The sequence below is a fragment of the Macaca mulatta genome, chromosome 11 (genome assembly GCF_049350105.2).
Source record: "Macaca mulatta isolate MMU2019108-1 chromosome 11, T2T-MMU8v2.0, whole genome shotgun sequence".
Taxonomy (NCBI): domain Eukaryota; kingdom Metazoa; phylum Chordata; class Mammalia; order Primates; family Cercopithecidae; genus Macaca; species Macaca mulatta.
This window is the reverse complement of record NC_133416.1, coordinates 7,534,441-7,562,050: the sequence shown is the minus strand read 5'-3', so window position 1 is coordinate 7,562,050 and position 27,610 is coordinate 7,534,441. Positions and strand designations below refer to the sequence as shown.

Sequence of the window (27,610 nt, the reverse complement as noted above, 5' to 3'; positions counted from 1 at the left end):
ATACCTGGATTTTGGTGGGACTAGGTGGGGCCCTAGGTGGGCTTCTAGCCCCCAAGTGTCTGGAAATGATGGTATGAGGGAAGCTGGGGTCCCAGACATGAGGAGGCTTTTTGCCAGGATACTGCTTTGGCCCAGAAAGGGATTAAGGTGTGTGCAAGTGGGGGCGGGGACAGGGAAGCGTGGGTAGCCTGCCTGGCCCTCCCTGCTTTGGGTGTTAGAATAGACTGACAGCGCCTGGAGATGGGGGTGGGAAGAATATGAATATTATGGGATGCCTGGCTCAAAGGGTATAGGGGTGGTGGAGTGGAGATGAAGCATTATGGGATGTGACACTGGGTTGTGTTGGGAGTATTACGGTATATTTGGTTGACCACGGGCTCCTTGCAATTATTATGGGATGTCAGGATGTGGGTAGGAGAGTAAAATTATTATGGGATAGCTTTCCAGTGTCAGAGGAAAAGAGATTAGATGTCCATCTGTGGGGCGACAGTAGGGCTGTTGATCATTACGGGTTATCTTTTTGATAGAGGAGGGGTACTTACTATAGGCTGTGGAGCTAGAAGAGGGAAGGGTGGGGGTGACGTGAGCCTCTAGACCCTAGCCTGCAGGGACTGAGGGCAGCCCTAGGGGGTTAGTTATTACGGGATGTCAGTATAGAAAGTGGGAGACTGATTATTATGGGATGTGTGTGGGAGGAGGCCGAGTGTCCGTTGTTGTAGTATGGGGGGGGTGAGTTTCAGACTATTATGGGATGTCAAACTGGGGGTGGATGAAGGATGGTTATTATGGGATGTCTGTGGGGGATGGGGCTGAGTATTATGGGATATGAGGCATAAGTGCTGGGAGGGGTGCTTATTATGGGATGGCCATGGGGAGGGAGGGGTGAATTATTATGGGATGTTAACATTAGGGCCAAGAGTGAAGAAGTTGGCAAAGGATGGCTATTATGGGATGTCTAAGAGGGTTAGTTGCAAAAGGTCTGCAATATTATGAGATGTCAGCAGCCCCTGGCATATGTGTATGAAATGTGGGGGGGCAGGGTGTGTGTGTGTGTTGTGTGTGTGTGTGTGTGTGTGTTTTGGGGGGGGGGTGTCCGTGTGTATTATGGGATGGCCAGGAGGTGGGCGGTTGCCCAGGTGACGCGCGCGCGCGCGCTCGAAGGGGGCGTGGCCAGTGGTTGCCTGAGAGACGAGGGGGCGGGGGTTGCCCGGGAGACCTGGGGAGGAGGGTGGCGGTAGTGGAAGGGGGGGTTGGAGTTGGTTGAGGTTATTATGGGCTGTCCGTGGGGGGGCGGGGCCTGTGCGGTGGGATTTCCCGGCCGGTGTTTCAGGCCCTTTAAGAGGCGACGCCGGAGCCGGAGCCATTTTCCCCCCTTCGGCCGCGGCGAGGAGGAGCTGGAGCGGGAGTGACACTGAGCCGGACCCAGCGCGACCTGCGGCGGCTCCGGGGTGAGGATAGCGCGGGGTTCCCAAAGAGACGCCCCTCACGGCCCGACCAGCCCCGAGGGTCATCCCGTCAGCCGCCCCTTCCTTAGGCGTCTCCGGACCCGCGGACCGCCCCTTGCCCAGAGGAGCCGACCCTTCCTTTCCTGGCCTGCAGGGCGCCCGGCCTCCTCCCTAGCACCCGCCCTAACCCTGCCGGAGTCTTGCTCCCCGCGACCCCCGCCTCCGGCTTGGTCTCCCACAATGCCCGGCGCCCACCCCCTCGCCCTTTGATCACTTGCCCCCCCGGGACACGTGGCCCGGCCCCCTTCCCGGTGGGACGCTTTAGCCCCCCGCGTCCCTGCCTCCGGCCCCCCGCAGCGCCCGAGCCTCCACGCCCCCTCGTCCCCGCAGCTCTTGAGGAGAACCTGAGTTGTCCCAGAGGACAGCCTTTGGAGAGCTGCCCTGTCTGGGGACTGGCCCCTCCCCGGGCGCAGGGAGGCGCCCCCCCACCCCCAAGTGACCTTGTGTCCCAGAGCGTTTCGCCGCCTGCCGCCTCCCCTGGCCCCCCCGTGCCGCTGCCACTCGGACCCCCTCCCCCGTCACACCCCGCTCGGTCCAGCCCGGCGTCTCCCCTCCCCGCGCTTGCACCAGCCTGCCCTCGGAGGCGTCGCTCCCTCGCTCCGTGGGGGCGCCTGCCGGGGAGCCGGCTTCCGGGCTGCCCCCAAGGAGTGTGGAACTAAGTTCAGCCTGAGCGGTTCGGGTGCCCTGCTAGGGTGGCTGGGGTGGGGGGCGGAAAGAGCGGGTGGGTGTGGGGGAGGGGGACAGTGCGCGTCACTGACTGTTCTCTGTTTCTCCCCCCTCCCCCGCACAGTGACTCGGGCCAGTGTAGAGGGCCCCAGGCCGCCGGCAGGAGCAGCTGGGCCAATTCCCTGGCCGGGAGCGGAAGGGGATGGCGTCGGGCCTGGGCTCCCCGTCCCCCTGCTCGGCGGGCAGTGAGGAGGAGGATATGGATGCACTTTTGAACAACAGCCTGCCCCCACCCCACCCAGGTAACATCTTCCCCAAGGGCCCAGGGCGGGAAGGAGGCATCTGGGGCTCTCCCGAGTGACTGCTCTGGTGAGGCAGGACTGTGTTGCTCGGCTGTCTCTGTGCAGAGCCGGAGGTGGAGGGCATCCGAAGGGAGTGGTTCCCTTCTGCGGAGCTCTGGTGTGAGGGGGGTGGAAGCCATGTGCCTCCTGGGCACCGCGGACGGAGATGCCAGCTTGCTGCACTCTGTCTTGAGGAATGCTCTGCAGTTCCCAGTTGAGGGAGCTCTCTGGGCTGGCAGGCATTACCTTGTGTGTGGGTCCTCGGAGGAATGCAGGTAGCTGGGACCCCTGGAGGCTTGTGGTGGTGGCGGAGGGGGGCATTGAGGATTCTATTTGAAAGACCAGCCCGGTATCTGTGCTAGTAGGATCCTGTGGTTGCCGCTGTGGAAAAGAAAGAGGGAGTGCTGGTTACACTCTATCTGATTATTTTTAGCTTCTGATCAGTTACCGGTTTTCTGTGCTGTCTCAGCTGTGTGAAGTTTGAATCGCGCTCCTCAGCAGGATCTGGAGTGCTTTTAGCCAGGCAGATTGCTGGAATGTTTTGAGTGGGGAAGTGATGGGGGCTTGGGAAGGATGTAATAGCCTAGTGAAGAGGGGCAAAAGAAGGGAGGGCATCTCTCTTCTCTTGGTGAGTGGACATAATTTTGGCTTTTTTCCTACTGGCTTCTGCCTCTATGAGGTAGCCTGGCGTTTAGGCTAGCAGTGTGAAGCGTCTGTGTAGGTGTGCTAGGGGTTGCTCTATCTGTGTTTTGGGGTGGCTCCATGAACTGGCCAAACCCGTATGGTTATAACTACATTGCCTGATTGGGGGAGCCCTTGTCTATCCTCAAATGATGGTTGATGTCATGTTCCTAAGCAGATGTCTTTCTCTTCTGTGTCCTTTTTCAGAGTCCCTAGCTAAGTCATCTACTTGTTTCCTTGACCTTCATGTTTTCTAGGTTCATTTTTTTTCCTATGTGTCATTTCTTCATTCCTTCTGCTTCTACTTTTCTTCTCATTTTGGAGCCTGCTGATCCTGATTTTGTTTCTCATCCAGCATCATTCAGTTCTGCCTTCTCTCTTCTTAGCTTCAGCGGAAGTTGAGGTGGTCTGGGAGAGATGCTTTCACATTTGGTACTTTTTAAGTTGGAAGTCTTGACTTCAACCTGAGGCCATTTAGGAGAGGGGTTAGTGTTGTCATGGAGTCTTGGCTGTTGGGATGAGAAACTTGGTTTCATCCTTGTGTAGGGTAGAGGGGCAGATTTCCATGCCCTTGCCCAGGGTGAGGGCAGGGTGGTGGTGCTGGTAAGGGGACCCCGTCCTTCTGAGAGGGGCATGAGAAACAGTAGTGCTGCCTAGACATTGTGGGTTCCACATCTTGGCCTCCCATTGTCCCCTTGGGCTGGGGCTGCCTTTCATGTTGACTGGGAGCTGCGCAGGAGCTGTGAACTCTGTCCTGAGCTGTAGCATGACCCACTTTTTCCACTTGCCACACCCCATTCCTGTCCCTTTCCCAAATCTTCCTCTATATCTCAGTCAGTTTGTTGTTTGCCATTTCAGCATATTATTTGCTTGAGAAGTTTGGGGGTTCCGTGTGCATGGAAGGATGTCCCCTTTGCCTCTATGGGTTATCTTTATCTCCTCTTCCAGCTTTTATGGGGGTGGTGAGATATAGCTAGCTGATGGGGATTGGGGGTTGACTTGGGGATTGTTGGGGAAAAGCCCTGAAGAAAATGATTCTGGTGAAATCCGGGCTGGTGTTCCATTCCCAAGGGGGAATGGGAGGGGCTTTCTTGTGCCTGGTCTTATTCTGGGCTGAGAAGCAGGGAGGCTGATGGTGCTTTGTCCAGCCTAATGTCTCATTCCCTAGTGTCTGTCTAGCTCAAGAAGTGGGGAGCCAGTGACATTTTAGGGCTAATTTTGGGGGTTAAGAGCTAAGAGCATGTCAGGGATTGAAGGAGGGATATTACTTTCTTTTTTATTTTTGAGACGGGGTCTCACTCTGTCACCCAGGTTGGAGTGCAGTGGCACGATCTTGGCTCACTGCAACCTCCACCTCCCTGGCTCATGCGATTCTCCTGCTTCAGCCTCCTGAGTAGCTGGGATTACAGGCACCCACCACTATGCCCGACTAATTTTTGTGTTTTTAGTAGAAATGGGGTTTCACCATGTTGGCCAAGCTAGTTTCGAACTCCTGATCTCAAATGATCTGCCCGCCTCAGCCTCCCAAAGTGCTGGGATTACAGGCATGAGCCACTGCACCCGGCCGGGATGTTATCTTCTACCACTGTCTGGGTCCTGCTCCTTTTTTTTGTGCAGACATTCCCATATTTGTTGGATAGGACTCTGGGTGGGGGTGGGTGGGTGAGGAAGCTGAGCTTCAGAGGCTTCTTGTGGGCCTCCATTCCTCAAACTAAATCTTTTGGGTATCAGAAATTTGGGGAGAAGGTTGTATGTCCTGACCACAGGTCCACTGAGCCTTTGTTAAATCTCAGCTCTGATGACTGAAAAAATAATTGTGATTGAGGGAGTAATCGAGTTCTTCCCTTAGTATTACCTTCATGTTTGTCTCGCTCTCCTTGGGTTTCCTTGCTTAGGACATTAGGGTGGCCTCTTGTGAACCGTGTCATCCCAGAGTAGGTGGCATTTGGACTTGGGGCCAGATAATAATTTGGGGAGGCTTCTATGAGGGCAGTCTCCCCCCCGCCCCACCTCTGTCAACCCCACCCCCCCTCTGTCAACCCCGCCCCCTCCCCTGCCACTTCCTGTCTGTCCTATGTTGGCAGCTGGGTGCCCTGGACTGGCTTCTGCGGTCAGGAGCCATTTTCCCTCTCCTCAGTGGGTGAGGCACTCCCTTCTTCTCTCCACTCCTTTCTCTACCCCCCCCCAACTTGGGCGGGGGTGGCTTGGAAAGAGGGAGAGAGAGGAGGGAAGAGGGAGTCTGGTGTGAATGTCTGTTACAAAGGAAGCTGCCTCCTGGCCTTCTGTGTGCCCCTTCCCACCTATCCTTGCCCAGGAGCTTTCAGTGTTACCCCAGGCTTTGTGTGTGCTTCCAGCCAGGGGAGGAGGTGGAGCCAGATGGGAGGAGGATTGCTGGGGGGCGGGTGCAGGGGGAGATGGTGACAGCTGGGCTGATTTGGGCCCCTAGGGAGAAGAGGCTGCTGACCCAGGAGAAGCTGAGGAGGAACATTAGGGTTGGAGATGGGGAAAGGAAATTGTATTTTGGGAGTGGGCATGAGATTGGTCTGGCACCTGAACCTAGGACTTAGAGGTTCTGGTTAATTTGAGCAGTGATGATTTCAAAGTGGTTGGAGAAGGATGTGGTTTCCGAGACCCCTGAACTGATCCTGTTCTGGGAAGGTATATTGTATAGTTTTTGCTTTCTGAGTAGGATCTTTCATTCTCATTCCCTAGTTTATAGAATACTTGGTGGCCAGTTATAGGAGGCCTAAATCTAGTTCTCTTACATGGTGAACTCTAAGCAGCTCAGTTCAGCTGTACTGGTGAACATCTAGAGGATTGCTGGTAGGAATGGGAGAGAGGAGGCAGGGGTCTGGACAGCTGCCCGAGGTGGGCCTGGTCTGGCCTGGCAGGCCTATTTTGGGTATATACAGCTCTCTCTTTGTCTGTTTTTGTCCTGGGTATCAGCTTCCTTCTGTACAGAGTATAGCAGTTCTCTTCAGAGGAATCTGGGACAAGAGGTGGGGAATAAAGTCTAAAGCCTCTGGATTAGGGCCTAACCTTTTGCTATTGATCTTTTTCCCTGCCTACCACTCTTTGCCAAATACATGTAGAAAATGAAGAGGACCCAGAAGAGGATTTGTCAGAAACAGAGACTCCAAAGCTCAAGAAGAAGAAAAAGCCTAAGAAACCTCGGGACCCTAAAATCCCTAAGAGCAAGCGCCAAAAAAAGGAGGTGAGTGGGTGACTGAATGTTACGGGGAACCAGAAGAAGAAGGGAGGAGCTCTGAGAAGGGTTGAAGGGCTGAGGGCATTTGTTTCTTTCTTAGGAGTGGTGGGCCAGGTTCTGGGGATGAGCCTCAGGGCTGTCCTGAGGTCAGCATGTGTGTAGCATGTGTGTGTCTGTCTCCCTCTCCCCCCCTTTCCTTGCTCCAGCGTATGCTCTTATGCCGGCAGCTGGGGGACAGCTCTGGGGAGGGGCCAGAGTTTGTGGAGGAGGAGGAAGAGGTGGCTCTGCGCTCAGACAGTGAGGGCAGCGACTATACCCCTGGTAAGAAGAAGAAGAAGAAGCTTGGACCTAAGAAAGAGAAGAAGAGCAAATCCAAGCGGAAGGAGGAGGAGGAGGAGGATGACGATGATGATGATTCAAAGGTGCCTGGACCTGCATCCTCTTCTTTGTACAGTTAAACTTTTGTCCTTTTGTTTCTTAGACATCCTACTGCCCTTTAGAACACTTTCTTTTCTTTTCCTTTTAACTCTGTTACTCTGGTTTTTCAGTACAAATTTGTTTAGCAAGTGTGGGCACTAGGTGGCAGGTGCTTGACTTTGCTCTTTCTGCAGGAGCCTAAATCATCTGCTCAGCTCCTGGAAGACTGGGGCATGGAAGACATTGACCACGTGTTCTCAGAGGAGGATTATCGAACCCTCACCAACTACAAGGCCTTCAGCCAGTTTGTCAGGTAAAACAGGAGGGGCTTGCGGAAGGGGGAGGAGAGTCTTTCTATTATCTCTTCTTTCTTCTCTTTCTTTCTTTTATTCTTTTTTTTTTTTTTTTTTTTGAGAGGGAGTCTCGCGCTGTCGCCCAGGCTGGAGTGCAGTGGCCGGATCTCGGCTCACTGCAAGCTCCGCCTCCCGGGTTTGCGCCGTTCTCCTGCCTCAGCCTCCCGAGTAGCTGAGACTACAGGCGCCCGCCACCTCGCCCGGCTAGTTTTTTGTATTTTTTAGTAGAGACGGGGTTTCACTGCGTTAGCCAGGATGGTCTCGATCTCCTGACCTCGTGATCCGCCCGTCTCGGCCTCCCAAAGTGCTGGGATTACAGGCTTGAGCCACCGCGCCCGGCCTCTTTTATTCTTAAACATTTTTCTCTGCTCTTCTCCATTTCTCCACCAGACCCCTCATTGCTGCAAAAAATCCCAAGATTGCTGTCTCCAAGATGATGATGGTTTTGGGTGCAAAATGGCGGGAGTTCAGTACCAACAATCCCTTCAAAGGCAGTTCTGGGGCATCAGTGGCAGCTGCGGCAGCAGCAGCGGTGGCTGTGGTGGAGAGCATGGTGACAGCCACTGAGGTTGCACCACCACCTCCCCCTGTGGAGGTGCCTATCCGCAAGGCCAAGACCAAGGAGGGCAAAGGTGAAATGGGGTTCAAATGGGAGTGGGGGTGTCTAGTGTGGGCTTAAGATGTCAAAGACAGAGCATGGGAATGGTGTTCTGTCAGCCCTAAGGTAGGAGATAGGAGGGAGGAGTGAGTCTTGAATTTTGGAGGGAAGTTTGGGCATCTGAATGTGGGGAAGATCTTTTCCCATCTTTGGTGATGTGGTATTTTATATATTTGGATGTATCCTGATTTTAGGTCCCAATGCTCGGAGGAAGCCCAAGGGCAGCCCTCGTGTACCTGATGCCAAGAAGCCTAAACCCAAGAAAGTAGCTCCCCTGAAAATCAAGCTGGGAGGTTTTGGTTCTAAGCGTAAGAGATCCTCGGTGAGAGCCCAGCCCATCACTTTAGGGAGGGTGCCATGTATACTAGAAAGGATGTGACCTTATATCAGGACCTGTCCTTCATAGTAGGCACATAAGAATGTGGGGAGTTACCCACAGAACAGGATGAGACTCGGCTCCCTGTATAACAGTGCTTGCTGAGATTCTGGTATCCTCAGTGAGAGAGCACTCCCTTGTCTGCCACTCTTTCCTTCCCCTTGGCTTGAATGTCTAACCTTATTCTTTTTCATCCTGTCAGAGTGAGGATGATGACTTAGATGTGGAATCTGACTTCGATGATGCCAGTATCAATAGCTATTCTGTTTCTGATGGTTCCACCAGCCGTAGTAGCCGCAGCCGCAAGAAACTCCGAACCACTAAAAAGAAAAAGAAAGGTGTGTTTCTTTTCTGTATATTTGTGATGGGATGAGGTGGGAGTGATTGGGGAAGAATCTCCCTAAGGAGATAGGGGTTGGGGGTGGGGGGAGGTAGTTTTTTTCTAATAACTGGGCTTTCCCTCTTCCTTGCCCAGGCGAGGAGGAGGTGACTGCTGTGGATGGTTATGAGACAGACCACCAGGACTATTGCGAGGTGTGCCAGCAAGGCGGTGAGATCATCCTGTGTGATACCTGTCCCCGAGCTTACCACATGGTTTGCCTGGATCCCGACATGGAGAAGGCTCCTGAGGGCAAGTGGAGCTGCCCACACTGCGTGAGTGTCTGGCCATTGTGGCCCCTTGGAACTCATGAGAAGAAGGGTGGGACAGTAAAGCTCTTTGGGGCCTGGATGGAAATCGAAATGCTGGTGCTGCGGGTTGTGAGCTTTGGGAAGCATTCAAAGGAATGATGGGTACTGGCTTCAGACTTCGGTGGGTGGGTGGGGGTAATAATCTGAATCTGTGGTCGTTTACTGCAGGAGAAGGAAGGCATCCAGTGGGAAGCTAAAGAGGACAATTCGGAGGGTGAGGAGATCCTGGAAGAGGTTGGGGGAGACCTCGAAGAGGAGGATGACCACCATATGGAATTCTGTCGGGTCTGCAAGGATGGTGGGGAGCTGCTCTGCTGCGATACCTGTCCTTCTTCCTACCATATCCACTGCCTGAATCCCCCACTTCCAGAGATCCCCAACGGTGAATGGCTCTGTCCCCGTTGTACGGTGAGTGACTGATCTCAGCCAGGGCAATAGATGTGGAAAGTGTAGTCTTTTCTATGTAGGGTATTGTGAAGCTGGGGTGCGGGAGAGGAACTGTGCGCTTTTCAACCCTGAGAAAGGTGTTTTCCTTTATCCTATAGTGTTGGGATACTTTTGTCCTGGGAAAATGTAGGACTGACTTCAAACAGAGGAGTTGATGTTTTGCCAGCTCTCTGAAGAGGAGATGAAGCAATGTTCTTCTAGCTGAGAACATGTGTCTCTGTGTTGACACCCTGCCTCAGGGTCTTGGTAGCTTACAATGTTTTTAATTTTTTTGTTAAAAAACTTTTTTTTTGGAGACAGGGTCTCACTCTGTCATCCAGGCTAGAGTGCAGTGGTGCAGTCATAGCTCATTGCAACCTCCAACTCTTGAGCTCAAGTGATCCTCCTATCTCAGCCTCTTGCTGAGTAGCTAGGAGTACTGGTGCATGCCACCACATCCAGCTAATTAAAAAAAAAAAATCTGGCCGGGCGCGGTGGCTCAAGCCTGTAATCCCAGCACTTTGGGAGGCCGAGACGGGCGGATCACGAGGTCAGGAGATCGAGACCATCCTGGCTAACACGGTGAAACCCCGTCTCTACTAAAAAATACAAAAAACTAGCCGGGCGAGGTGGCGGGCGCCTGTAGTCCCAGCTACTCGGGAGGCTGAGGCAGGAGAATGGTCTAAACCCGGGAGGCGGAGCTTGCAGTGAGCTGAGATCCGGCCACTGCACCCCAGCCTGGGCGACAGAGCAAGACTCTGTCTCAAAAAAAAAAAAAAAAAAAAAAATCTTTGTAGAGACAGGGTCTCACTATGTTGCCTAGGCTGGTCTTGAACTCCTGCTCTGAAACTATTCTGCTCTCTTGTCCTCCCTAAGTGCTGGCATTACAGGTGTGTACCACCGTGCCAGCCAGTTTAGAATGTTTAATAGGGCCACTTACTGCTTTTAGATTGCTTAAGGGAGGAATTCTGTGCTTTAAGTCTGTTGATTTCCTGATTCTTTTGGCTGCTTGTTGAAGTCTTAACTACTGGCTTTGTTAAGCGGATAGGAGTGATAGTGGCATGGAAATCCTGGATGATGTCCAGAAATGAAGAGAGAATTGTATCACAGGTTAGGATTAGATAGGTATCTAATCCAGAAGTGGGAAATCCAAAATACTTCTGGTCCCAAGCATTTCACATGAGAGGTCCTCAACCTGTATTCTCTCCCTGGAGGAGTCCTGGGATTAGATTTTATTTGAAATGAGATCTTTTTGTTTTTTTGAGACGGAGTCTCTCTCTGTCCTGTCCCTTAGGCTGGAATGCAGTGGGGCAATCTTGGCTCACTACAACCTCTGCCTCCCAGGTTCAAGTGATTCTCCTGCCTCAGCCCTCCGAGTAGCTGGAACTACAGGCGCGTGCCACAATGCCCAGCTAATTTTTGTGTTTTTAGTAGAGACAGGGTTTCACCATGTTAGCCAGGATGGTCTCGATCTCTTGACCTCGTGATCTGCCCGCCTCGGCCTCCCGAAGTGCTGGGATTACAGGCATGAGCCACTGCTCCAGGCCTGAAATGAGATCTTAATCGTCCTTTGATAAAGTTGAGACTGTGGGCTGTCCCTTCTCCCATGGTTACGATTTGAGATTAAGTTGTCTCTTTTTCCCTCAGTGTCCAGCTCTGAAGGGCAAAGTGCAGAAGATCCTAATCTGGAAGTGGGGTCAGCCACCATCTCCCACACCAGTGCCTCGGCCTCCAGATGCTGATCCCAACACGCCCTCCCCAAAGCCCTTGGAGGGGCGGCCAGAGCGGCAGTTCTTTGTGAAATGGCAAGGCATGTCTTACTGGCACTGCTCCTGGGTTTCTGAATTGCAGGTAAGTTGAGGATAGGCTGGAGATGTAGGGGCTACGATGAATAGGATAGTGGTAAAAGAGCCTTGTGGATAGAAAGAATGAACACAGCTTCTTGGTGGCTGATTTTCTCTTTCCGCTCCAAGCTGGAGCTGCACTGTCAGGTGATGTTCCGAAACTATCAGCGGAAGAATGATATGGATGAGCCACCTTCTGGGGACTTTGGTGGTGATGAAGAAAAAAGCCGAAAACGAAAAAACAAGGACCCTAAATTTGCAGAGATGGAGGAACGCTTCTATCGCTATGGGATAAAACCTGAGTGGATGATGATCCACCGAATCCTCAACCACAGGTACCAGCTGGGCACATGGGAGATAGGCAGTCTCCATGGGAGATTCCCGCTGAAGGGATTGGGAAAATGGATGTCACCGGCAACTTAGATTTGGAAGACACTGGTTTTTTTTTGAGACAGAGTCTCAGTCGCCCAGGCTGGAGTGCAGTGGTGTGATCTCGGCTCAGTGCAACCTCTGCCTCCCAGGTTCAAGTGATTCTCCTGCCTCAGCCTCCTGAGAAGCTGGGACTACAGGCGCGAGCCACCACACCCAGCTAATTTTTTGTATTTTTAGTAGAGACGGGGTTTCACCATGTTGGCCAGGATGGTCTGGATCTCTTGACCTCAGGTGAAAGTGCTGGGATTACAGGCGTGAGCCACCATACTTGGTTGTTTGTTTTTTTGAGATGGAGTCTTGCTCTGTTACCCAGGCGGGAGTGTAGTGGTGCAACCTTGGCTTGCTGCAATCTCGGTCTCCTGGGCTCACGTGAATCTCCTGCTTCAGCCTCCCTAGTAACTAGGCATAGGCACCTGCCACCATACCCGGCTAATTTTCGTACTCTTAGTAGAGACAGGGTTTCACTATGTTGGCCAGACTGGTCTTGAACTCCTAACCTCAGGTGATCTGCCTGCCTTGGCCTCCCTAAGTTCTGGGATTAACACACATGAGCCACCATGCTTTATTTTGAGACAAAGTCTAGCTCTGTTGCCCAGGTTTGAGTGCAGTGTCGTGATCACTGCTCACAGCAGTCCCAAACTCCTGGGCTCAAGCAAGCTATCTGCCTCAGTTTCCCAAAACGTTGGGATTACAGGCGGGGCTACTGCGCCTGACACTTTATGTTATTTATTTATTTATTTATTTATTTTATTATTGTGTTTTTTTTTGAGACGGACATGTTGCCCAGGCTGGAGTGCAGTGGCGCGATCTCAGCTCACTGCAAGCTCCGCCTCCCGCATTCATGCCATTCTCCTGCCTCAGCCTCCCAAGTAGCTGGGACTACAGGCGATCGCCACCACGCCTGGCTAATTTTTTTTTTAATTTTTTATTTTTAGTGGAGACGGGGTTTCACTGTGTTAGCCAGGATGGTCTCAATTTCCTGACCTCGTGATCCGCCCGCCTCATCCTCCCAAAGTGCTGGGATTACAGGCATGAGGCATCGTGTGTGGCCTATTTATTTATTTTTTGAGACAGAATCTCGCTCTGTGGCCCAGCCTGGAGTGCAGTGACATGATCTAAGCTCACTGCAACCTCCGCCTCTCAGGGTCAAGTGATTCTCTGCCTCAGTCTCCGGAGTAGCTCTGATTACTGGCGTGTGCCACTGTGCCTGGCTAATTTTTTTTTTTTTTTTTGAGATGGAGTCTCTTTCTGTCACCTAAGTTGGAGTGCAGTGCTGCAATCTCAGCTTGATGCAACCTCCACCTCCTGGGTTCAAGCAATTCTTCTGCCTCAGCCTCCTGACTAGCTGGGATTACAGGCATGCACCACCACGCCTTGCTAATTTTTGTATTTTTAGTAGAGACGGGGTTTTACCATATTGGCCAGGCTGATCTTGAACTCCTGACCTTGTGATCCACCTGCCTCAGCCTTCCAAAGTGCTGGGATTACAGGCATGAGCCACTGCGCCTGGCTTGACGCCTGGTTAATTTTTTTTGGTAGAGACGGGGTTTTGCCATGTTGGCCTGGCTGGTCTTGATCTCCTGGCCTCAAGTGATCTGCCTGCCTTGGCTTCCCAAAGTGCTGGGATTACAGGTGTGAGCCACTGCACCTGGCCAACACTCTATGTTAATTATTAATTGACTGAATTCTGGTGTTTGAGTGTAACTAGGAAAGTATAAATTAGAGATAATTTTTGGTCAAAGACTGGTATAGTAGAGGCTCTGAAAACGTGTGATCTGTGGCATACCTAGAGGTCTGGTGTGGAACATACGGTATTGCCAGTTTTTGAGAGCAAGTGAGGAGGGTTGCTTTTTCTGGCTCTGAGGGTTTTTTCTCCTTGACTTGCAGTGTGGACAAGAAGGGCCACGTCCACTACTTGATCAAGTGGCGGGACTTACCTTATGATCAGGCTTCTTGGGAGAGTGAGGATGTGGAGATCCAGGATTACGACCTGTTCAAGCAGAGCTATTGGAATCACAGGTGAGTGATTTTGGGTGAGGAATAGAGTTATTTCTTTCTTTTTTTTTTTTTTTTTTTTTTTTTTTTGAGACGGAGTCTCGCTCTGTCGCCCAGGCTGGATGGAGTGCAGTGGCCGGATCTCAGCTCACTGCAAGCTCCGCCTCCCGGGTTTACGCCATTCTCCTGCCTCAGCCTCCCGAGTAGCTGGGACTACAGGCGCCCACCACCTCGCCCGGCTAGTTTTTTGTATTTTTTAGTAGAGACGGGGTTTCACTGTGTTAGCCAGGATGGTCTCGATCTCCTGACCTCGTGATCCGCCCGTCTCGGCCTCCCAAAGTGCTGGGATTACAGGCTTGAGCCACCGCGCCCGGCCTCTTTCTTTTTTTTTTTTAATATGGAGCCTCGCTTTGTCACCAGGCTATAGTGCAGTGGCATGATCTTGGCTGACTGCAACCTTTGACTCCCTGGTTCAAACGATTCTTCTGCCTTAGCCTCCCGAGTAGCTGGGATTATATGCATATACCACCACACCCAACTAATTTTTTTTTGTTTTTTTTAGACGAAGTCTTGCTCTTGTCCCCCAGGCTGGAGTGCAATGGTGTGATCTCGGTTCACTGCAACCTCTGCCTCCCGGGTTCAAGCAATTCTCCTGCCTCATAGCTGAGATTACAGGCGTCTGCCACCACGCCTGGCTAATTTTTGTATTTTTAGTAGGGACGGGGTTTCACCATGTTGGCCAGGCTGGTCTCAATCTCCTGACCTTAGGTGACCTGCCTGCCTCAGCCTCCCAAAGTGTTGGGATTACAGGTGTGAGCCTCTGTGCCTGGGCAAGTTGTTTCTTCTATAGAAAAGGACTTTGGGCAGCTGCGTGACGTCTTTCTTCTTTAGGGAGTTAATGAGGGGTGAGGAAGGCCGACCAGGCAAGAAGCTCAAGAAGGTGAAGCTTCGAAAGTTGGAGAGACCTCCAGAAACGCCAACAGTTGATGTGAGTCGGAGTGGAAGGGACTGAAGGGTAGATTGTTGGGTAGGACAGTGTATCTTTGCTGCAGTCTAATGATGGTACTCTTAGGTAATGAAAAGATCACTTCAAGTCTGCTTCCCCACTTCTCCACGTCTCTATATATCAGAAAGCACTGGGATTACTTTCTTCTTTTGTCATCAGAACAAAAAAGGAGGTGTATTTTGAATGACTGAAGAAGTGTTATCTAGGGGGAGGGGTCACATAGCCTAGCTTTTATGAACTTACGTTGGAATCTGGCTTAATTCAGGCTCAGTTCCTCTGGGTTTTGTTTGTACAGTGTAATTTGAGGGTGATTAAAGTTAAAAAGATTCATCTAACAGGGACATACATTATTTACCTGGTAGATCCTGACTAGTAGAATTATTGTATTGGTAGGGAGTCTGTGATGTGTTTTTCCTCAGTGATATGTAGGACCAAAATCAGATCTGTCTGGTTAAACCCTGTTTCCTGGAGGACCCTAAAGTGAACATGAAATTGCAGTAATTATAGGGGATCTCTTCCCTCAGAATTTTTGTAGCTTTTCCCCAGGAGGATCCGTGAAGACTAGAGAGGAGGAAGCAGCTGCTGTATTAGGGGAGGAAGGGGGTTCCTTGCCAGCTCTTGACTTCTCTGTTTCATCCTTCAGCCAACAGTGAAGTATGAGCGACAGCCAGAGTACCTGGATGCTACAGGTGGAACCCTGCACCCCTATCAAATGGAGGGTCTGAATTGGTTGCGTTTCTCCTGGGCTCAGGGCACTGACACCATCTTGGCTGATGAGATGGGCCTTGGGAAAACTGTACAGACAGCAGTCTTCCTCTATTCCCTTTACAAGGAGGTAAGGAAATCTGGGGCTGATAGTTTTTTTGTGTGGATATTTTGTGTTTGAAGCCTTTGATAAAGGAATAAAAAAATTGGTCTCTGACCTTCAAGAACACTATGGATAATAGATAAACACATGTACACATGTGTTTAATAGATAGTAGATAAATGTGATAGTGGATAAACATACGTACGTAGTGGAAGATTTGAGGGTGTGGAGCCCTGAGTAGGATTAGCAGTGGGTCCGTAGAGTCTCAGTTCTAGGGGAATGATTATGTGTTGAGGGAAGTAGAATTACGAGTAGAATTAGTATGGAAAGACTTGGCTGTACGCAGTGGCTCACACCTGTAATCCCAGCACTGGTAGCCTGAGGTGGGTGGATCACCTGAGGTCGGGAGTTTGAGACCAGCCTGACCAACATGGTGAAACCCCGTCTCTACTAAAGATACAAAGTTAGCCGGGCGTGGTGGCGCATGCCTGTAATCCCAGCTACTTGGGAGGCTGAGGCAGGAGAATCACTTAAACCCGGGAGGTGGAGGTTGCAGTGAGCTGAGATTGTACCATTGCACTCCAGCCTGGGCAACAAGAGTGAAACTCTGTCTCAGGAAAAAAGTATAGAAAGACTTAATGGGAGAGATAAGACTTGTAGTTATGGTGGGACCTTGTCTTTTTGGAAAGGCACAGGCTGGGCATGTGTATGGAGGAAGGTGAGAACAGGAGCAGGAGCGCAGGTGTCAGTCCTTGGCTCGGCTTGAGGGGCAGCAGGGTGCTGGGCGTTCACTGGGGTTGCAGTGTGCGGGGGCCCTCAGTCCTGACTTTCCTCTTCTTCCTCAAAGGGTCATTCCAAAGGCCCCTTCCTAGTGAGTGCCCCTCTTTCTACCATCATCAACTGGGAGCGGGAGTTTGAAATGTGGGCTCCAGACATGTATGTTGTAACCTATGTGGGTGACAAGGACAGCCGTGCCATCATCCGAGAGAATGAGTTCTCTTTTGAAGACAATGCTATTCGTGGCGGCAAGAAGGCCTCCCGCATGAAGGTATCTCAGGGCAGGGAAGCCACCCTAGAGAAAGAGTTGCAGCTTCTGGCTTAGTTTACCTCCTTGTGATCTGGTCCTTGGTGAGGCAAAAGGGTAATCCTGGGAGGAGGAAAACATTCCGTCAGTCCCCGGGTTGTGATTACATGAGAGAAGGTGACTAGTAGTGACCAAGTTGCCTTCATGTGCAGAAAGAGGCATCTGTGAAATTCCATGTGCTGCTGACATCCTATGAATTGATCACCATTGACATGGCTATCTTGGGCTCTATTGATTGGGCCTGCCTCATCGTGGATGAAGCCCATAGGCTGAAGAACAATCAGTCTAAGGTGAGGGCTGAGGGAGGGATGTTGGAGCCCTGACTTTGAGTTTTTTCTAGTACTCCCAATTTGTTAAGGGGAAGACTTGCAGGTGGAGAGGAGAGAGAAAAATTGTCTCTGCCTTCTTTCCTTGTATGTGACAGCCCTTGGTGGCCAGGCCTTTAAGAAGAATGTGGGGAGTGGGATGCTTAACTATTGGGCAGTGAAAAACTTGAAATTTGGTAGAGATTTACTAGAGCTGTGTTTTCATTGGATTTCACATTTTTCCATCTGCTTCACCAGTTCTTCCGGGTCTTGAATGGTTACTCACTCCAGCACAAGTTGTTGCTGACTGGGACTCCATTACAAAACAATCTCGAAGAGTTGTTTCATCTGCTCAACTTTCTCACCCCCGAGAGGTTCCAGTAAGTATGTGTTTATCTGTAATCGGCTCATAATTGTGCTTCTCATTCTTCCTGTTGCCCATTTCCTGTATCACTTTTCTTTCTTCCCTTCTCCTTCTCCAATAACTTTTTCCTTTTTCTTTCTGAAGCAATTTGGAAGGTTTTTTGGAGGAGTTTGCTGACATTGCCAAGGAGGACCAGATAAAAAAACTGCATGACATGCTGGGGCCGCACATGTTGCGGCGGCTGAAAGCCGATGTGTTCAAGAATATGCCCTCCAAGACAGAACTAATTGTGCGTGTGGAGCTGAGCCCTATGCAGAAGTGAGTTGGGAGGGACAGAAACAGACTCCATTTAGACATCTGCCAGTCTGCAGTCTTTCCTATTCCTCCCTCACTCAGCTTCAAGGCATCTGGTGACAGGAGCAAGCAAGGCCTAAAGAAACCTGATGCTAGGGCGCTGGAGCACATGGTTCTTACTTATTTTAAGTTATACCTTTCCGTATTTAAAATGGTGGTGGTAGTGCTTGTGCGTTAGGTGTCCTTAGTGCCAAAGTGGGATGTGTTGGAAGAAAGATCTCAGTTGTTGGGCCTGCATTATTAGTCACCGAAAGCCTCTCAAGTCTAACTTGTCTTTCTACCTTGGCCATGTAGGAAATACTACAAGTACATCCTCACTCGAAATTTTGAAGCACTCAATGCCCGAGGTGGTGGCAACCAGGTGTCTCTGCTAAATGTGGTGATGGATCTTAAGAAGTGCTGCAACCATCCATACCTCTTCCCTGTGGCTGCAATGGTATGTAGTGCCACCTCCTGTTTTTCCCTGGGTTGGGACTCCTCCATATGTGCTTTCTTTTAATATTTTTTTCTTTGCTTTTGTTCTCAGGAGGCCCCTAAGATGCCTAATGGCATGTATGATGGCAGTGCCCTAATCAGAGCATCTGGGAAATTATTGCTGCTGCAGAAAATGCTCAAGAACCTTAAAGAGGGTGGGCATCGTGTACTCATCTTTTCCCAGGTATCATGTGGACTGGGAGCTTTAGGGAACAGTCATAGACAGCCCTCAGTGACCTCAGGAAAGGGTTACCATCTGACTCTTCCATAATTAAACCATGCTCCTTTTACAGATGACCAAGATGCTAGACTTGCTAGAGGATTTCTTGGAACATGAAGGTTATAAATACGAGCGCATCGATGGTGGAATCACTGGGAACATGCGGCAAGAGGCCATTGACCGCTTCAATGGTGAGAGAGAAGTTGTTTAGTTTCAGGAATCCTCTGTAACTTCTTGTGCATCTGCTTTTCTGTGTAGTTCTTTTCGGGCTTTGTCATTTGAGATGGAAGAGTAAAGCTTTTGAATGTCTCAGTTGGAAGAATGTATTGGACTATTCCTAGGAGATTTTTTCCTTTGGGGTCTTTGTTCTTTCTGCTAGAAAGAAGAAAGCATTGTATCTTGAGGGCAAGCAAGAGGTCAGGACTTGTTCAAGCTCAAATAGCAAGTTACTAGCAGACTTATCTGCCTCAGTAGACACTACTAGGGTTTTGTTTTGTTTTTTGTTTTTTGTTTGTTTTTTTTTTGAGATGGAGTCTTGCTCTGTTGCCCAGGCTGGAGTGCAGTGGTGCGATCTTGGCTCACTGCAACCTCCGCCTCCTGGGTTCAAGTGATTCTCCTGCCTCAGCCTCCCAAGTAGCTGGGACTATAGGTGCGTGCCACCACGCCCACCTAATTTTTGTACTTTTAGTAGAGATGGGGTTTCACCATGTTGGCCAAGATGGTCTTCACCTCCTGACCTCATTATCCGCCCGCCTTGGCCTCCCAAAGTGCTGCGATTACAGGCACGAGCCACCATGCCCAGCCTGTTTTGTTTTGTTTATTTGAGATGGGGTCTCACTCTGTTGCGGAGGCTGGAGAGCAGTGGCATGATCATGGCTTACTACAACCTGGACCCACATCCAGGCTTCAGTGATCCTGCTGCTTCAGCCTCCCAACTAGCTGGGGCTATAGGCTTGAGCCACTGTACCTGGCTAATTAAAAAAATTTTTTTGAAGAGATGGGGTCTTGCCATGTTGTCCAGGCTGATCACAAACTTCTGGGCTCAAGCAGTCCTCCTGCCTTGGCCTCCCAAAGTATTGAGATGATAGGCATAAGCCACTGTACTCAGTGTCACTACTACTTGTTTTAAAAAAACTTTTTATTTTTTTTATTTTATTTTTTTTTTTTTTGAGACGGAGTCTCACTCTGTCGCCCAGCCTGGAGTGCAGTGGCGCGATCTCGGCTCACTGCAAGCTCCGCCTCCCGGGTTCACGCCATTCTCCTGCCTCAGCCTCCCGAGTAGCTGGGACTACAGGCGCCCACAACCGCGCCCGGCTAATTTTTTGTATTTTTAGTAGAGACGGGGTTTCACCGTGGTCTCGATCTCCTGACCTTGTGATCCGCCCGCCTCGGCCTCCCAAAGTGCTGGGATTACAGGCGTGAGCCACTGCGCCCGGCCTATTTTAATTTTAGACTTAGAAAAAAGTTACAGAACAGCACAGAGAGTTCATGTATACTGTTCAACTAGCTAGCTTCTCTTAATAATAACTTACATAACTGCAGTACAATGATCAAAACTAGGAAATTATCATTGGTATTATACTATAAATGACAGACCTTCAATGGATGTCACCAATTTTTCCTGATGTCTGTTTTCTGTTTCAGGATCCAATCCCAGGTCCATTTAGTTATTGTGCTTCCTGCTATCTATGACATTTATTTTTTTTCCTTTTCTTACATGATACAGATTTTTTTTTGAGATGGAGTCTCACTCTGTTGCCCAGACTGGAGTGCAGTGGCACGATCTTGACTCATTGCAACCTGTGCCTCCTGGGTTCAAGCGATTCTCCTGTCTCAGCCTCCTGAGTAGCTGAGATTACAGGTGTGCGCCACCATGCCCAGCAGATTTTTGTATTTTTAGTAGAGACGGTTTCACCACGTTGGCCAGGCTGGTCTCGAACTCCTGACCTCAGGTAATCCACCTGCCTCGGCCTCCCAAAGTGCTGGGATTACAGGTGCGAGCCACTGTGCCCGGTCAATATAGATACTTTTGATGAACACTGGTCAGTTATTTTGTAGCATGGCTCTAAGTTTGGGTTTGTGTGATGTTTTCTCTTGATTAAATTAGACATTTTGTGCAAGAATGCCACAGAGGTGATGTTGTGTCCTTTTCTTTTCTTTCCTTTTTTTTTTTTTTTTTGAGACAGTCTTGCTCTGTTACCAGGCTGGAGTCTGGAGTGCAGTGGTGTGATCTTGGCTCACTGCAACCTCCACCCAGGTTCAAGCCATTCTCCTGCCTCAGCCTCCCGAGTAGCTGGGATTACAGGTGCCCGCCACCATGCCCGGCTAATTTTTGTACTGTTAGTAGAGACGGGGTTTCACCACGTTGGTCAAGATGGTCTCGATCTCCTGACCTTGTGAGCCACTGCACCCGGCCGATGATGTTTCCTTTTCAATGCATCATACTGGGGCACGGACATGTGTTATGTCCCCTTACTGGTAATGACTTGATCACTGGTTAAGGTGGTGTCTGTTGAGTTTCTGCAGTGTAAAGTTTCTCTTGTTCCCAATTGTGATTGATAAATAGCTTGAGGGAGATATTTGAGACTGTGTCAGTGTCCTGTTTCTCCTTAAACTTTCACACTGATTTTAGTATCCATCAGTGGACTTTGCTTACAATGATTATTACTGTGGTGTTTGCCTATGAGGTTTTATATTCTGACATTCTTTCTTTTTTACCTTCGCCTCCTGGGTTCAAGCGATTCTCTTGCCTCAGCCTCCCAAGTACCTGGGATTACAGGTGACTGCCACCATGCCTGGCTAATTTTGTATTTTTAGTAGGCAGGATTTCACCATGTTGGCCAGCTTAATCTCGAACTCCTGACCTCAGGTGATCTGCCCACCTCAGCCTCCCAAAGTGCTGGGGTTATAGGCGTGAGCCACTGCACCTGGCCTATTCTGACGTTTTTCTTTAAGAAATGGGGTCTTGCTCTGTTGCCCAGGCTGGAGTGCAGTAGCACAAAGCTCACTATAACCTTGAACTCTTGGGCTCAAGTGATTCTCCTGCCTCAACTTCCTGAGTAGCTGGGACTACAGGTGTGCACCACCATGCCCAGCTAATTTTTCTTTTTTTTTTGAGATAGAGTCTCTCGCTCTGTTGCCCAGGCTGAAGTGCAGTGGTGCAATCTCTGCTCACTGCAAACTCTGCCTACCGGGTTCAAGCGATTCTCCTGCCTCAGCCTCCCGAGTAGCTGGGACTACAGGTGTACACCACCATGCCTGGCTAATTTTTGTATTTTTAGTAGAGGCAGGGTTTCACTATGTTGGCCAGGCTGGTCTTGAACTCCAATGATCCACCTGTGTCTGCCTCCCAAAGTGCTAAGATTACAGGCTTGAGCCACCGCCCCGGCTTAATTTTTTAAACTACATTTGTGAATTGGAATTTAGGAGACACTTCTAATGGTGTTTTTGGTTCCTTTATTAGCACCAGGTGCTCAGCAGTTCTGCTTCTTGCTTTCCACTCGAGCTGGGGGCCTTGGAATCAATCTGGCCACTGCTGACACAGTTATTATCTATGACTCTGACTGGAACCCCCATAATGACATTCAGGTGAGCAGAGGCAGCAGGCAGCCTTAATAAGTAACATGTTAGAGGCATAGTGGCCTCTATGAGCACTCTACCATCTGGAATTCGGTTTTTAGTTGAGAAACAACAGATTATTCTTTTTGTGTTGTTTACCTTATTGTAAGCCAGAGAATTTGGTTAGCTGTGGTCCTATTTTGGGTAACATGTTAGAGGGTGGTGTCTGGAGGCAGGGGTGCAAAAGGAAGTTTCCTATGAGGGCAGGCTGTAGACCTTGTCTTGTGCCGAATTTAGAATACTATATGGAAGTCAGGGTAAGAGTGGCACCAGGAAAATACAATTTCTGGCTTTATTTCCTGCTCAACTCCAGGCCTTTAGCAGAGCTCACCGGATTGGGCAAAATAAAAAGGTAATGATCTACCGGTTTGTGACCCGTGCGTCAGTTGAGGAGCGCATCACGCAGGTGGCAAAGAAGAAAATGATGCTGACGCATCTAGTGGTACGGCCTGGGTTGGGCTCCAAGACTGGATCTATGTCCAAACAGGAGCTTGATGATATCCTCAAATTTGGCACTGAGGAACTTTTCAAGGATGAAGCCACTGATGGAGGTGAGCTAGTCAGGAACTTACATTTTGGTGTGGGGCTTGGCCTCTCTAAAGTTTAGGGAGAATCTTTGATACCAAGGGTCTTGTGGGACTTGCTTTTTCCACTGCAGCTGCTGAAGCTGACTTTGGGGATGTGGGCCCTTGATTTTTTATAGGAGGAGACAACAAAGAGGGAGAAGATAGCAGTGTTATCCACTACGATGATAAGGCCATTGAACGGCTGCTGGACCGTAACCAGGATGAGACTGAAGACACAGAATTGCAGGGCATGAATGAATATTTGAGCTCATTCAAAGTGGCCCAGTATGTGGTACGGGAAGAAGAAATGGGGGTGAGTATGAATCCAAGGCAATCCTGTGCTTGGTGATTGGTCTGAAAATTGGAATTGAGACCAAGGTGGTATTTGAGACAAGAGGAAAACATCTATAGGCAAATTCTTACATTGATGAATTGATACACCTCTTCCTTTGAAAACAAGGCTGATAACATGACTAATCAGATTTTCATCTTTGCCTTGGTTGTCAGAAAACTTACAACCAAATATGCTCACAACAGTTATTTTGGCTCTTTACCAGAATGTCATTTTCTCTTACGTGTTTTATTAAACCTTACACATAAAATTTTGAATGTTACCTCATCTCTCTAGAGAAAAGGCAGAAGATCCTAGATAATCTGTCTCTTTGTGTTTTCTGGTTTTTATTTAAGAGACAGGGTCTCTACCAGGTGTAGTGGCTCAAGTCTGTAATCCCAGCACTTTGGGAGGCTGAGACAGGCAGATACATCACTTGAGGCCAGGAATTTGAGACCAGCCTGGCCAACACGGTGAAACCCAGTTTCTCCTAAAAATAAAAAAATTAGCCAGGCATGATGGAGCACACCTGTAGTCCCAGCTACTCAGGAGGCTGAGGCAGGAGAATCGCTTGAACCCAGGAGGCAGAGGTTGCAGTGAGCTGAGATCACGCCATTGCATTCCAGCCTGGTGACAGAGCCAGACTCTGTCTGAAGAGAAAAAAAACAACAAAAAAAGAGACAGGGTCTGGCTCTGTCATCCAGGCTAGAGTGCAATGGCACAGTCATAGCTCAGTGCAACCTTAAACTCCTGGGCTGAAGAGTGACCCTAGTAGATGTGTGCTACCAGACCTGGTTAATTTTTTAAATGTTTTTAGAGATGTCTTGCTGTGTTGCCCAGGATGGTCTTGAACTCCTGGCCTTAAGCAGTCCTCCTGCCTTGGCCTCCCAAAGCACTTCAGGTGTTACCCACTGCACCAGGTCTCCTTGTGTTTATTTTTATGTATTTATTATTTTATTTATGTATGTATGTATGTATTTATTTATTTATTTATTTTGAGATGGAGTCCCACTCTCTCCCCCAGGTTGGAGTGCAGTGGTGCGATCTCAGCCCACTGCAAGCTCCGCCTCCCGGGTTCAAGCAATTCTCCTGCCTGAGCCTCCTGAGTAGCTGGGACTACAGGCGCCTGCCACCACACCTGTCTAATTTCTTTGTGTTTTTATTAGAGACGAGGTTTCACCGTGTTAGCCAGGATGGTCTTGATTTCCTGACCTTGTGATCCACCCGCCTTGGATTACAGGGGTTACAGGCGTGAGCCACTGCCCCAGCCTTACATTTTTTTTTGAGACAGAGTCTTGCTCTGTTGCCCAGGCTGGAGTGCAGTGGTGGGATCACGGCCCACTGCAACCTCCACTTCTGGGTTCAAGCAATTCTCCTGCCTCAGCCTCCCAAGTAGCTGAGATTACAGGTATGCACCATCATGCCCGGCTAATTTTTTTATAGTTTTAGTAGAAACGGGGTTTTACCATGTGTGCTGGGGTATTCTAGAACTCCTGACCTTAAGTGATCCGCCTGCCTCGGCCTCCCAAAGTGGTGGGATTATAGGCATGAGCCACCGCGCCCGGCCTCCTTGTGTGTGTGTGTTTTTTTCTTTTTTTTTTTTTGAGACAGAGTCTTGCTCTCTCGCCCAGGCTGGAGAGTAGTGGCGTGATCTTGGCTCACTGCAACCTCTGCCTCCTGGGTTCAATTCTCCTTCCTCAGCCTCCCGAATAGCTGGGACTACAGGCATGTGCCACCACGCCCAGCTAATTTTTTGTATTTTTAGTAGAGATGGGGTTTCACTGTTAGTCAGGATGGTCTCGATCTCCTGACCTCATGACCCATCTGCCTCGGCCTCCCAAAGTGCTGGGATTATAGGCATGAGCCACTATGCCCGGCCCCTCCTTGTGTTGTTTTAAAGATTAGAATCGGGCCAGGTGTGATGGCTCATGCCTGTAATCCCAGCACTTTGGGAGGCCGAGGTGGGTGGATCACGAAGTCAGGAGATCGAGACTATCCTGGCCAACATGGTGAAACCCTGTCTGTAGAAAAATACAAAAATTAGCTGGGTGTGGTGGTGGGCACCTGTAGTCCCAGTTACTTGGGAGGCTGAGGCAGAGAATCACTTGAAACCCGGGAGGTGGAGGTTGCAGTGAAGCCGAGATTGCGCCACTGCACTCCAGCCTGGCGACAGAGTGAGACTCCATCTCAAAAAAAAAAAAAAAATTAGAATCGGTCTATACCTTTTTATTCTCCTCCCTTCTCTTTCTTGGTCTTTTATAGTAAAAAAAGAAAATAGTATGTGAGGAATTGTGTGGCTTGTTTTAATGTTTTTCTCTCCCAAATGATGTAGAGGAGTATGAAATGGAAAAATAAAATTTCCTTTTTCTTCTGGTCTTCTGTAAACCACTCAGCTCAGGATTCTTTGAATTGGCGTTGGTTCTGGTGGTCTTTGTCATCTTTTCTCATTCTCCCACCTCAGAACCATCCCCCTTGCTGTGTTTTCCTGATACTTACCTGTGATTTTGTTCTTGAAGGTAATATGTCCAACCTCAGTGTATATGTAAGTGTGGCTGAATGGTCTGACATAGGTCTGCATACTATAGTGTTCAATCAGAAACGACCCTACTAATAGAATGCTCACATTCCTTTCAGTGGCAGTGAATGTAATAGAAGTGATTGACAGGAGGGAGAGCACATGATAAGTGGATCATCCTTGTTGGTGACTACACAAGTATACACATTGTTCTTTGATTAGTGACTGCAGCTGCTGTTGACTTCTTTTAAAAATTTTTTAACTTTTATTTTTGATAGTAATTTACATAGCTCAAAATACAGGAAAGGGCAAGATGCGGTGGCTTATGCCTAGAATCCCAGTACTTTGGGAGGCTGAGGCAGGAGGGCCGCTTGAGCCCAGGAGTTGGAGACCAACTTGGGCAACATGGTGAAATTCCGTCTCTAAGTAATAAAAACATTAGCTGAGTATGGTTGCTCATGCTGTGGTTCTAGCTGTGTGGGAGGATCGCTTAAACCTGGTGGTCGAGGCTGCAGTGAGCCATAATGATGCCACTGTACTCTAGCCTAGACAACACAGCTAGACCCTCTCCCCAAAAAAAAAAAAAAGGCCGGGCGCGGTGGCTCACGCCTGTAATCCCAGCACTTTGGGAGGCCGAGACGGGCGGATCACGAGGTCAGGAGATCGAGACCATCCTGGCTAACACGGTGAAACCCCGTCTCTACTAAAAAAAAATACAAAAAACTAGCCGGGCGAGGTGGCGGGCGCCTGTAGTCCCAGCTACTCGGGAGGCTGAGGCAGGAGAATGGCGTGAACCCGGGAGGTGGAGCTTGCAGTGAGCTGAGATCCGGCCACCGCACTCCAGCCTGGGTGACAGAGCGAGACTCCGTCTCAAAAAAAAAAACAAAAAAACAAAAAACAAAAAACAAAAACATATATATATTTATATGTACACACACGTATCTCTTTTCTCTTCTGTACTCTAACAATTTAGTTCCCTTCTTGGGGACAGCTAATGTTTTCAGTTCCTTTTATAGCTTTACAAAAATATTTTATGTGTATACAAATTATACATATATTCATACATGTATATGTACACGCACATACATGTACCCAAAAACATTTTTTTCCTTTTAAACACAAAAGTAATACCAATGCGATGTAAATGCCACATTGGTTAGGGAATAATAACAAGAAAAAAGTCTGTACATGTTGAGTACAGACAATTTTGTTTTTTCTCTGAATATTTTCCATCTATGGTTGTTTGAATCCACAGGTGCAGAACCCATGGATACAGAGAGCTGATTGTAATTTATTTAACTAGTTCCATAATGATGGACATTTAGGTTGTTTCTAATGTTATGCTATTAGCAGCTGTTTAATTCCAGTATAAGGGATATGGAATCAGTGAGTGATCCTGAAGTGTCTGAAAAAAATTCACTTTTAGAGGAGTATCAACATTTTTGGGATATAAGAGGCTATATATAATTCTTTTCGCTTTGCAGACAGTTGGTAAGCTTTTATGAAGTTTATGAAGAACAGAAAGGCTTATAGACCTCTTTTCTTCTCTCTTATGAAAATCTTTTACAGTATTTCAGAAGCTTCTCCATTCTGCCTTGCTAAGGCTCTGACCTCTTTTCTTTTTGCTTTTTTCGATTGTATATGCACCAGTGCAAGGGGTTAGAAGAAAGCATTCTGTCTCTTCATCTTTCCCTGTGATAATGGCTCTATCCCATGTTTTTCTTGAGTTATGCTGATTGCTAATGTATACATAATTATGAGGAGCTATGTACTCTCAATTAAATTTCTTCTAAGTTCGTAGGTCCAAACAGGCACACCAACTATTTAAGAGTCCAGTCATGAAAAGGAGCTAGCAGAGTGGGAACTATGAGGACCAGGGGTAGCTGGCGGTGCTGACTTCAGCACTCCTGAGTCCTGGCCCTCCCTCTGTCCCAGGAGGAAGAGGAGGTAGAACGGGAAATCATTAAACAGGAAGAAAGTGTGGATCCTGACTACTGGGAGAAATTGCTGCGGCACCATTATGAGCAGCAGCAAGAAGATCTAGCCCGAAATCTGGGTAAAGGAAAAAGAATCCGTAAACAGGTCAACTACAATGATGGCTCCCAGGAGGACCGAGGTGTGTGTGGCCGGCCCCGCCCCCCACCCATGGGCCGTTCCACTAGAGCAGTGGGCCCCGCTCATCTGCCCTCTCTCCCTCCAGATTGGCAGGACGACCAGTCCGACAACCAGTCCGATTACTCAGTGGCTTCAGAGGAAGGTGATGAAGACTTTGATGAACGTTCAGAAGGTGAGGGCTGTGCTTTTTTGTTGCTTTTCTAAATATTGCTTTGTTTCATATCCTACCTGTGTCACTCATTCATCTTTTTCTTCCTG

General features: G+C 49.2%; 1 protein-coding gene and 1 long non-coding RNA gene across 29 annotated transcripts in view; one reads left to right on the top strand and one right to left on the bottom strand.

The window, feature by feature from the left end:
* The first annotated feature begins 1,369 nt into the window (after window positions 1-1,369).
* CHD4 (chromodomain helicase DNA binding protein 4) overlaps window positions 1,370-27,610 on the top strand; it is a 38,577-nt gene continuing 12,336 nt past the window's right edge. For 4 of the 28 annotated variants that reach the window (XM_077953360.1, XM_028829202.2, XM_077953358.1 and 1 more), the window contains exons 1-27: window positions 1,370-1,448; window positions 2,296-2,473; window positions 6,286-6,407; window positions 6,608-6,823; window positions 7,013-7,131; window positions 7,562-7,803; window positions 8,024-8,151; window positions 8,408-8,543; window positions 8,720-8,859; window positions 9,064-9,303; window positions 10,969-11,172; window positions 11,295-11,500; window positions 13,485-13,616; window positions 14,484-14,580; window positions 15,242-15,433; window positions 16,254-16,454; window positions 16,643-16,780; window positions 17,054-17,175; window positions 17,304-17,477; window positions 17,808-17,949; window positions 18,040-18,171; window positions 18,281-18,398; window positions 21,671-21,795; window positions 22,139-22,376; window positions 22,529-22,704; window positions 27,173-27,353; window positions 27,438-27,524. In XM_077953360.1, the coding sequence (XP_077809486.1) occupies window positions 2,374-2,473; window positions 6,286-6,407; window positions 6,608-6,823; window positions 7,013-7,131; window positions 7,562-7,803; window positions 8,024-8,151; window positions 8,408-8,543; window positions 8,720-8,859; window positions 9,064-9,303; window positions 10,969-11,172; window positions 11,295-11,500; window positions 13,485-13,616; window positions 14,484-14,580; window positions 15,242-15,433; window positions 16,254-16,454; window positions 16,643-16,780; window positions 17,054-17,175; window positions 17,304-17,477; window positions 17,808-17,949; window positions 18,040-18,171; window positions 18,281-18,398; window positions 21,671-21,795; window positions 22,139-22,376; window positions 22,529-22,704; window positions 27,173-27,353; window positions 27,438-27,524 (4,108 nt within the window). In that variant the 5' untranslated portion in view covers window positions 1,370-1,448; window positions 2,296-2,373. Of the gene's footprint in view, window positions 1,449-1,818; window positions 2,179-2,295; window positions 2,474-6,285; window positions 6,408-6,607; window positions 6,824-7,012; window positions 7,132-7,561; window positions 7,804-8,023; window positions 8,152-8,407; window positions 8,544-8,680; window positions 8,860-9,063; window positions 9,304-10,968; window positions 11,173-11,294; window positions 11,501-13,484; window positions 13,617-14,483; window positions 14,581-15,241; window positions 15,434-16,253; window positions 16,455-16,642; window positions 16,781-17,053; window positions 17,176-17,303; window positions 17,478-17,807; window positions 17,950-18,039; window positions 18,172-18,280; window positions 18,399-21,670; window positions 21,796-22,138; window positions 22,377-22,528; window positions 22,709-27,172; window positions 27,354-27,437; window positions 27,525-27,610 lie in introns of those variants that run through there. The other 24 variants (XM_077953368.1, XM_077953366.1, XM_077953364.1 and 21 more) reach the window with 13 other exon arrangements.
* On the bottom strand, window positions 2,552-25,824 carry LOC144332755 (uncharacterized). The gene is made up of 2 exons (XR_013400816.1): window positions 24,875-25,824; window positions 2,552-4,493 (listed from the first exon to the last, which is right to left on the bottom strand). It is a non-coding gene; the product is annotated as an uncharacterized LOC144332755 (long non-coding RNA).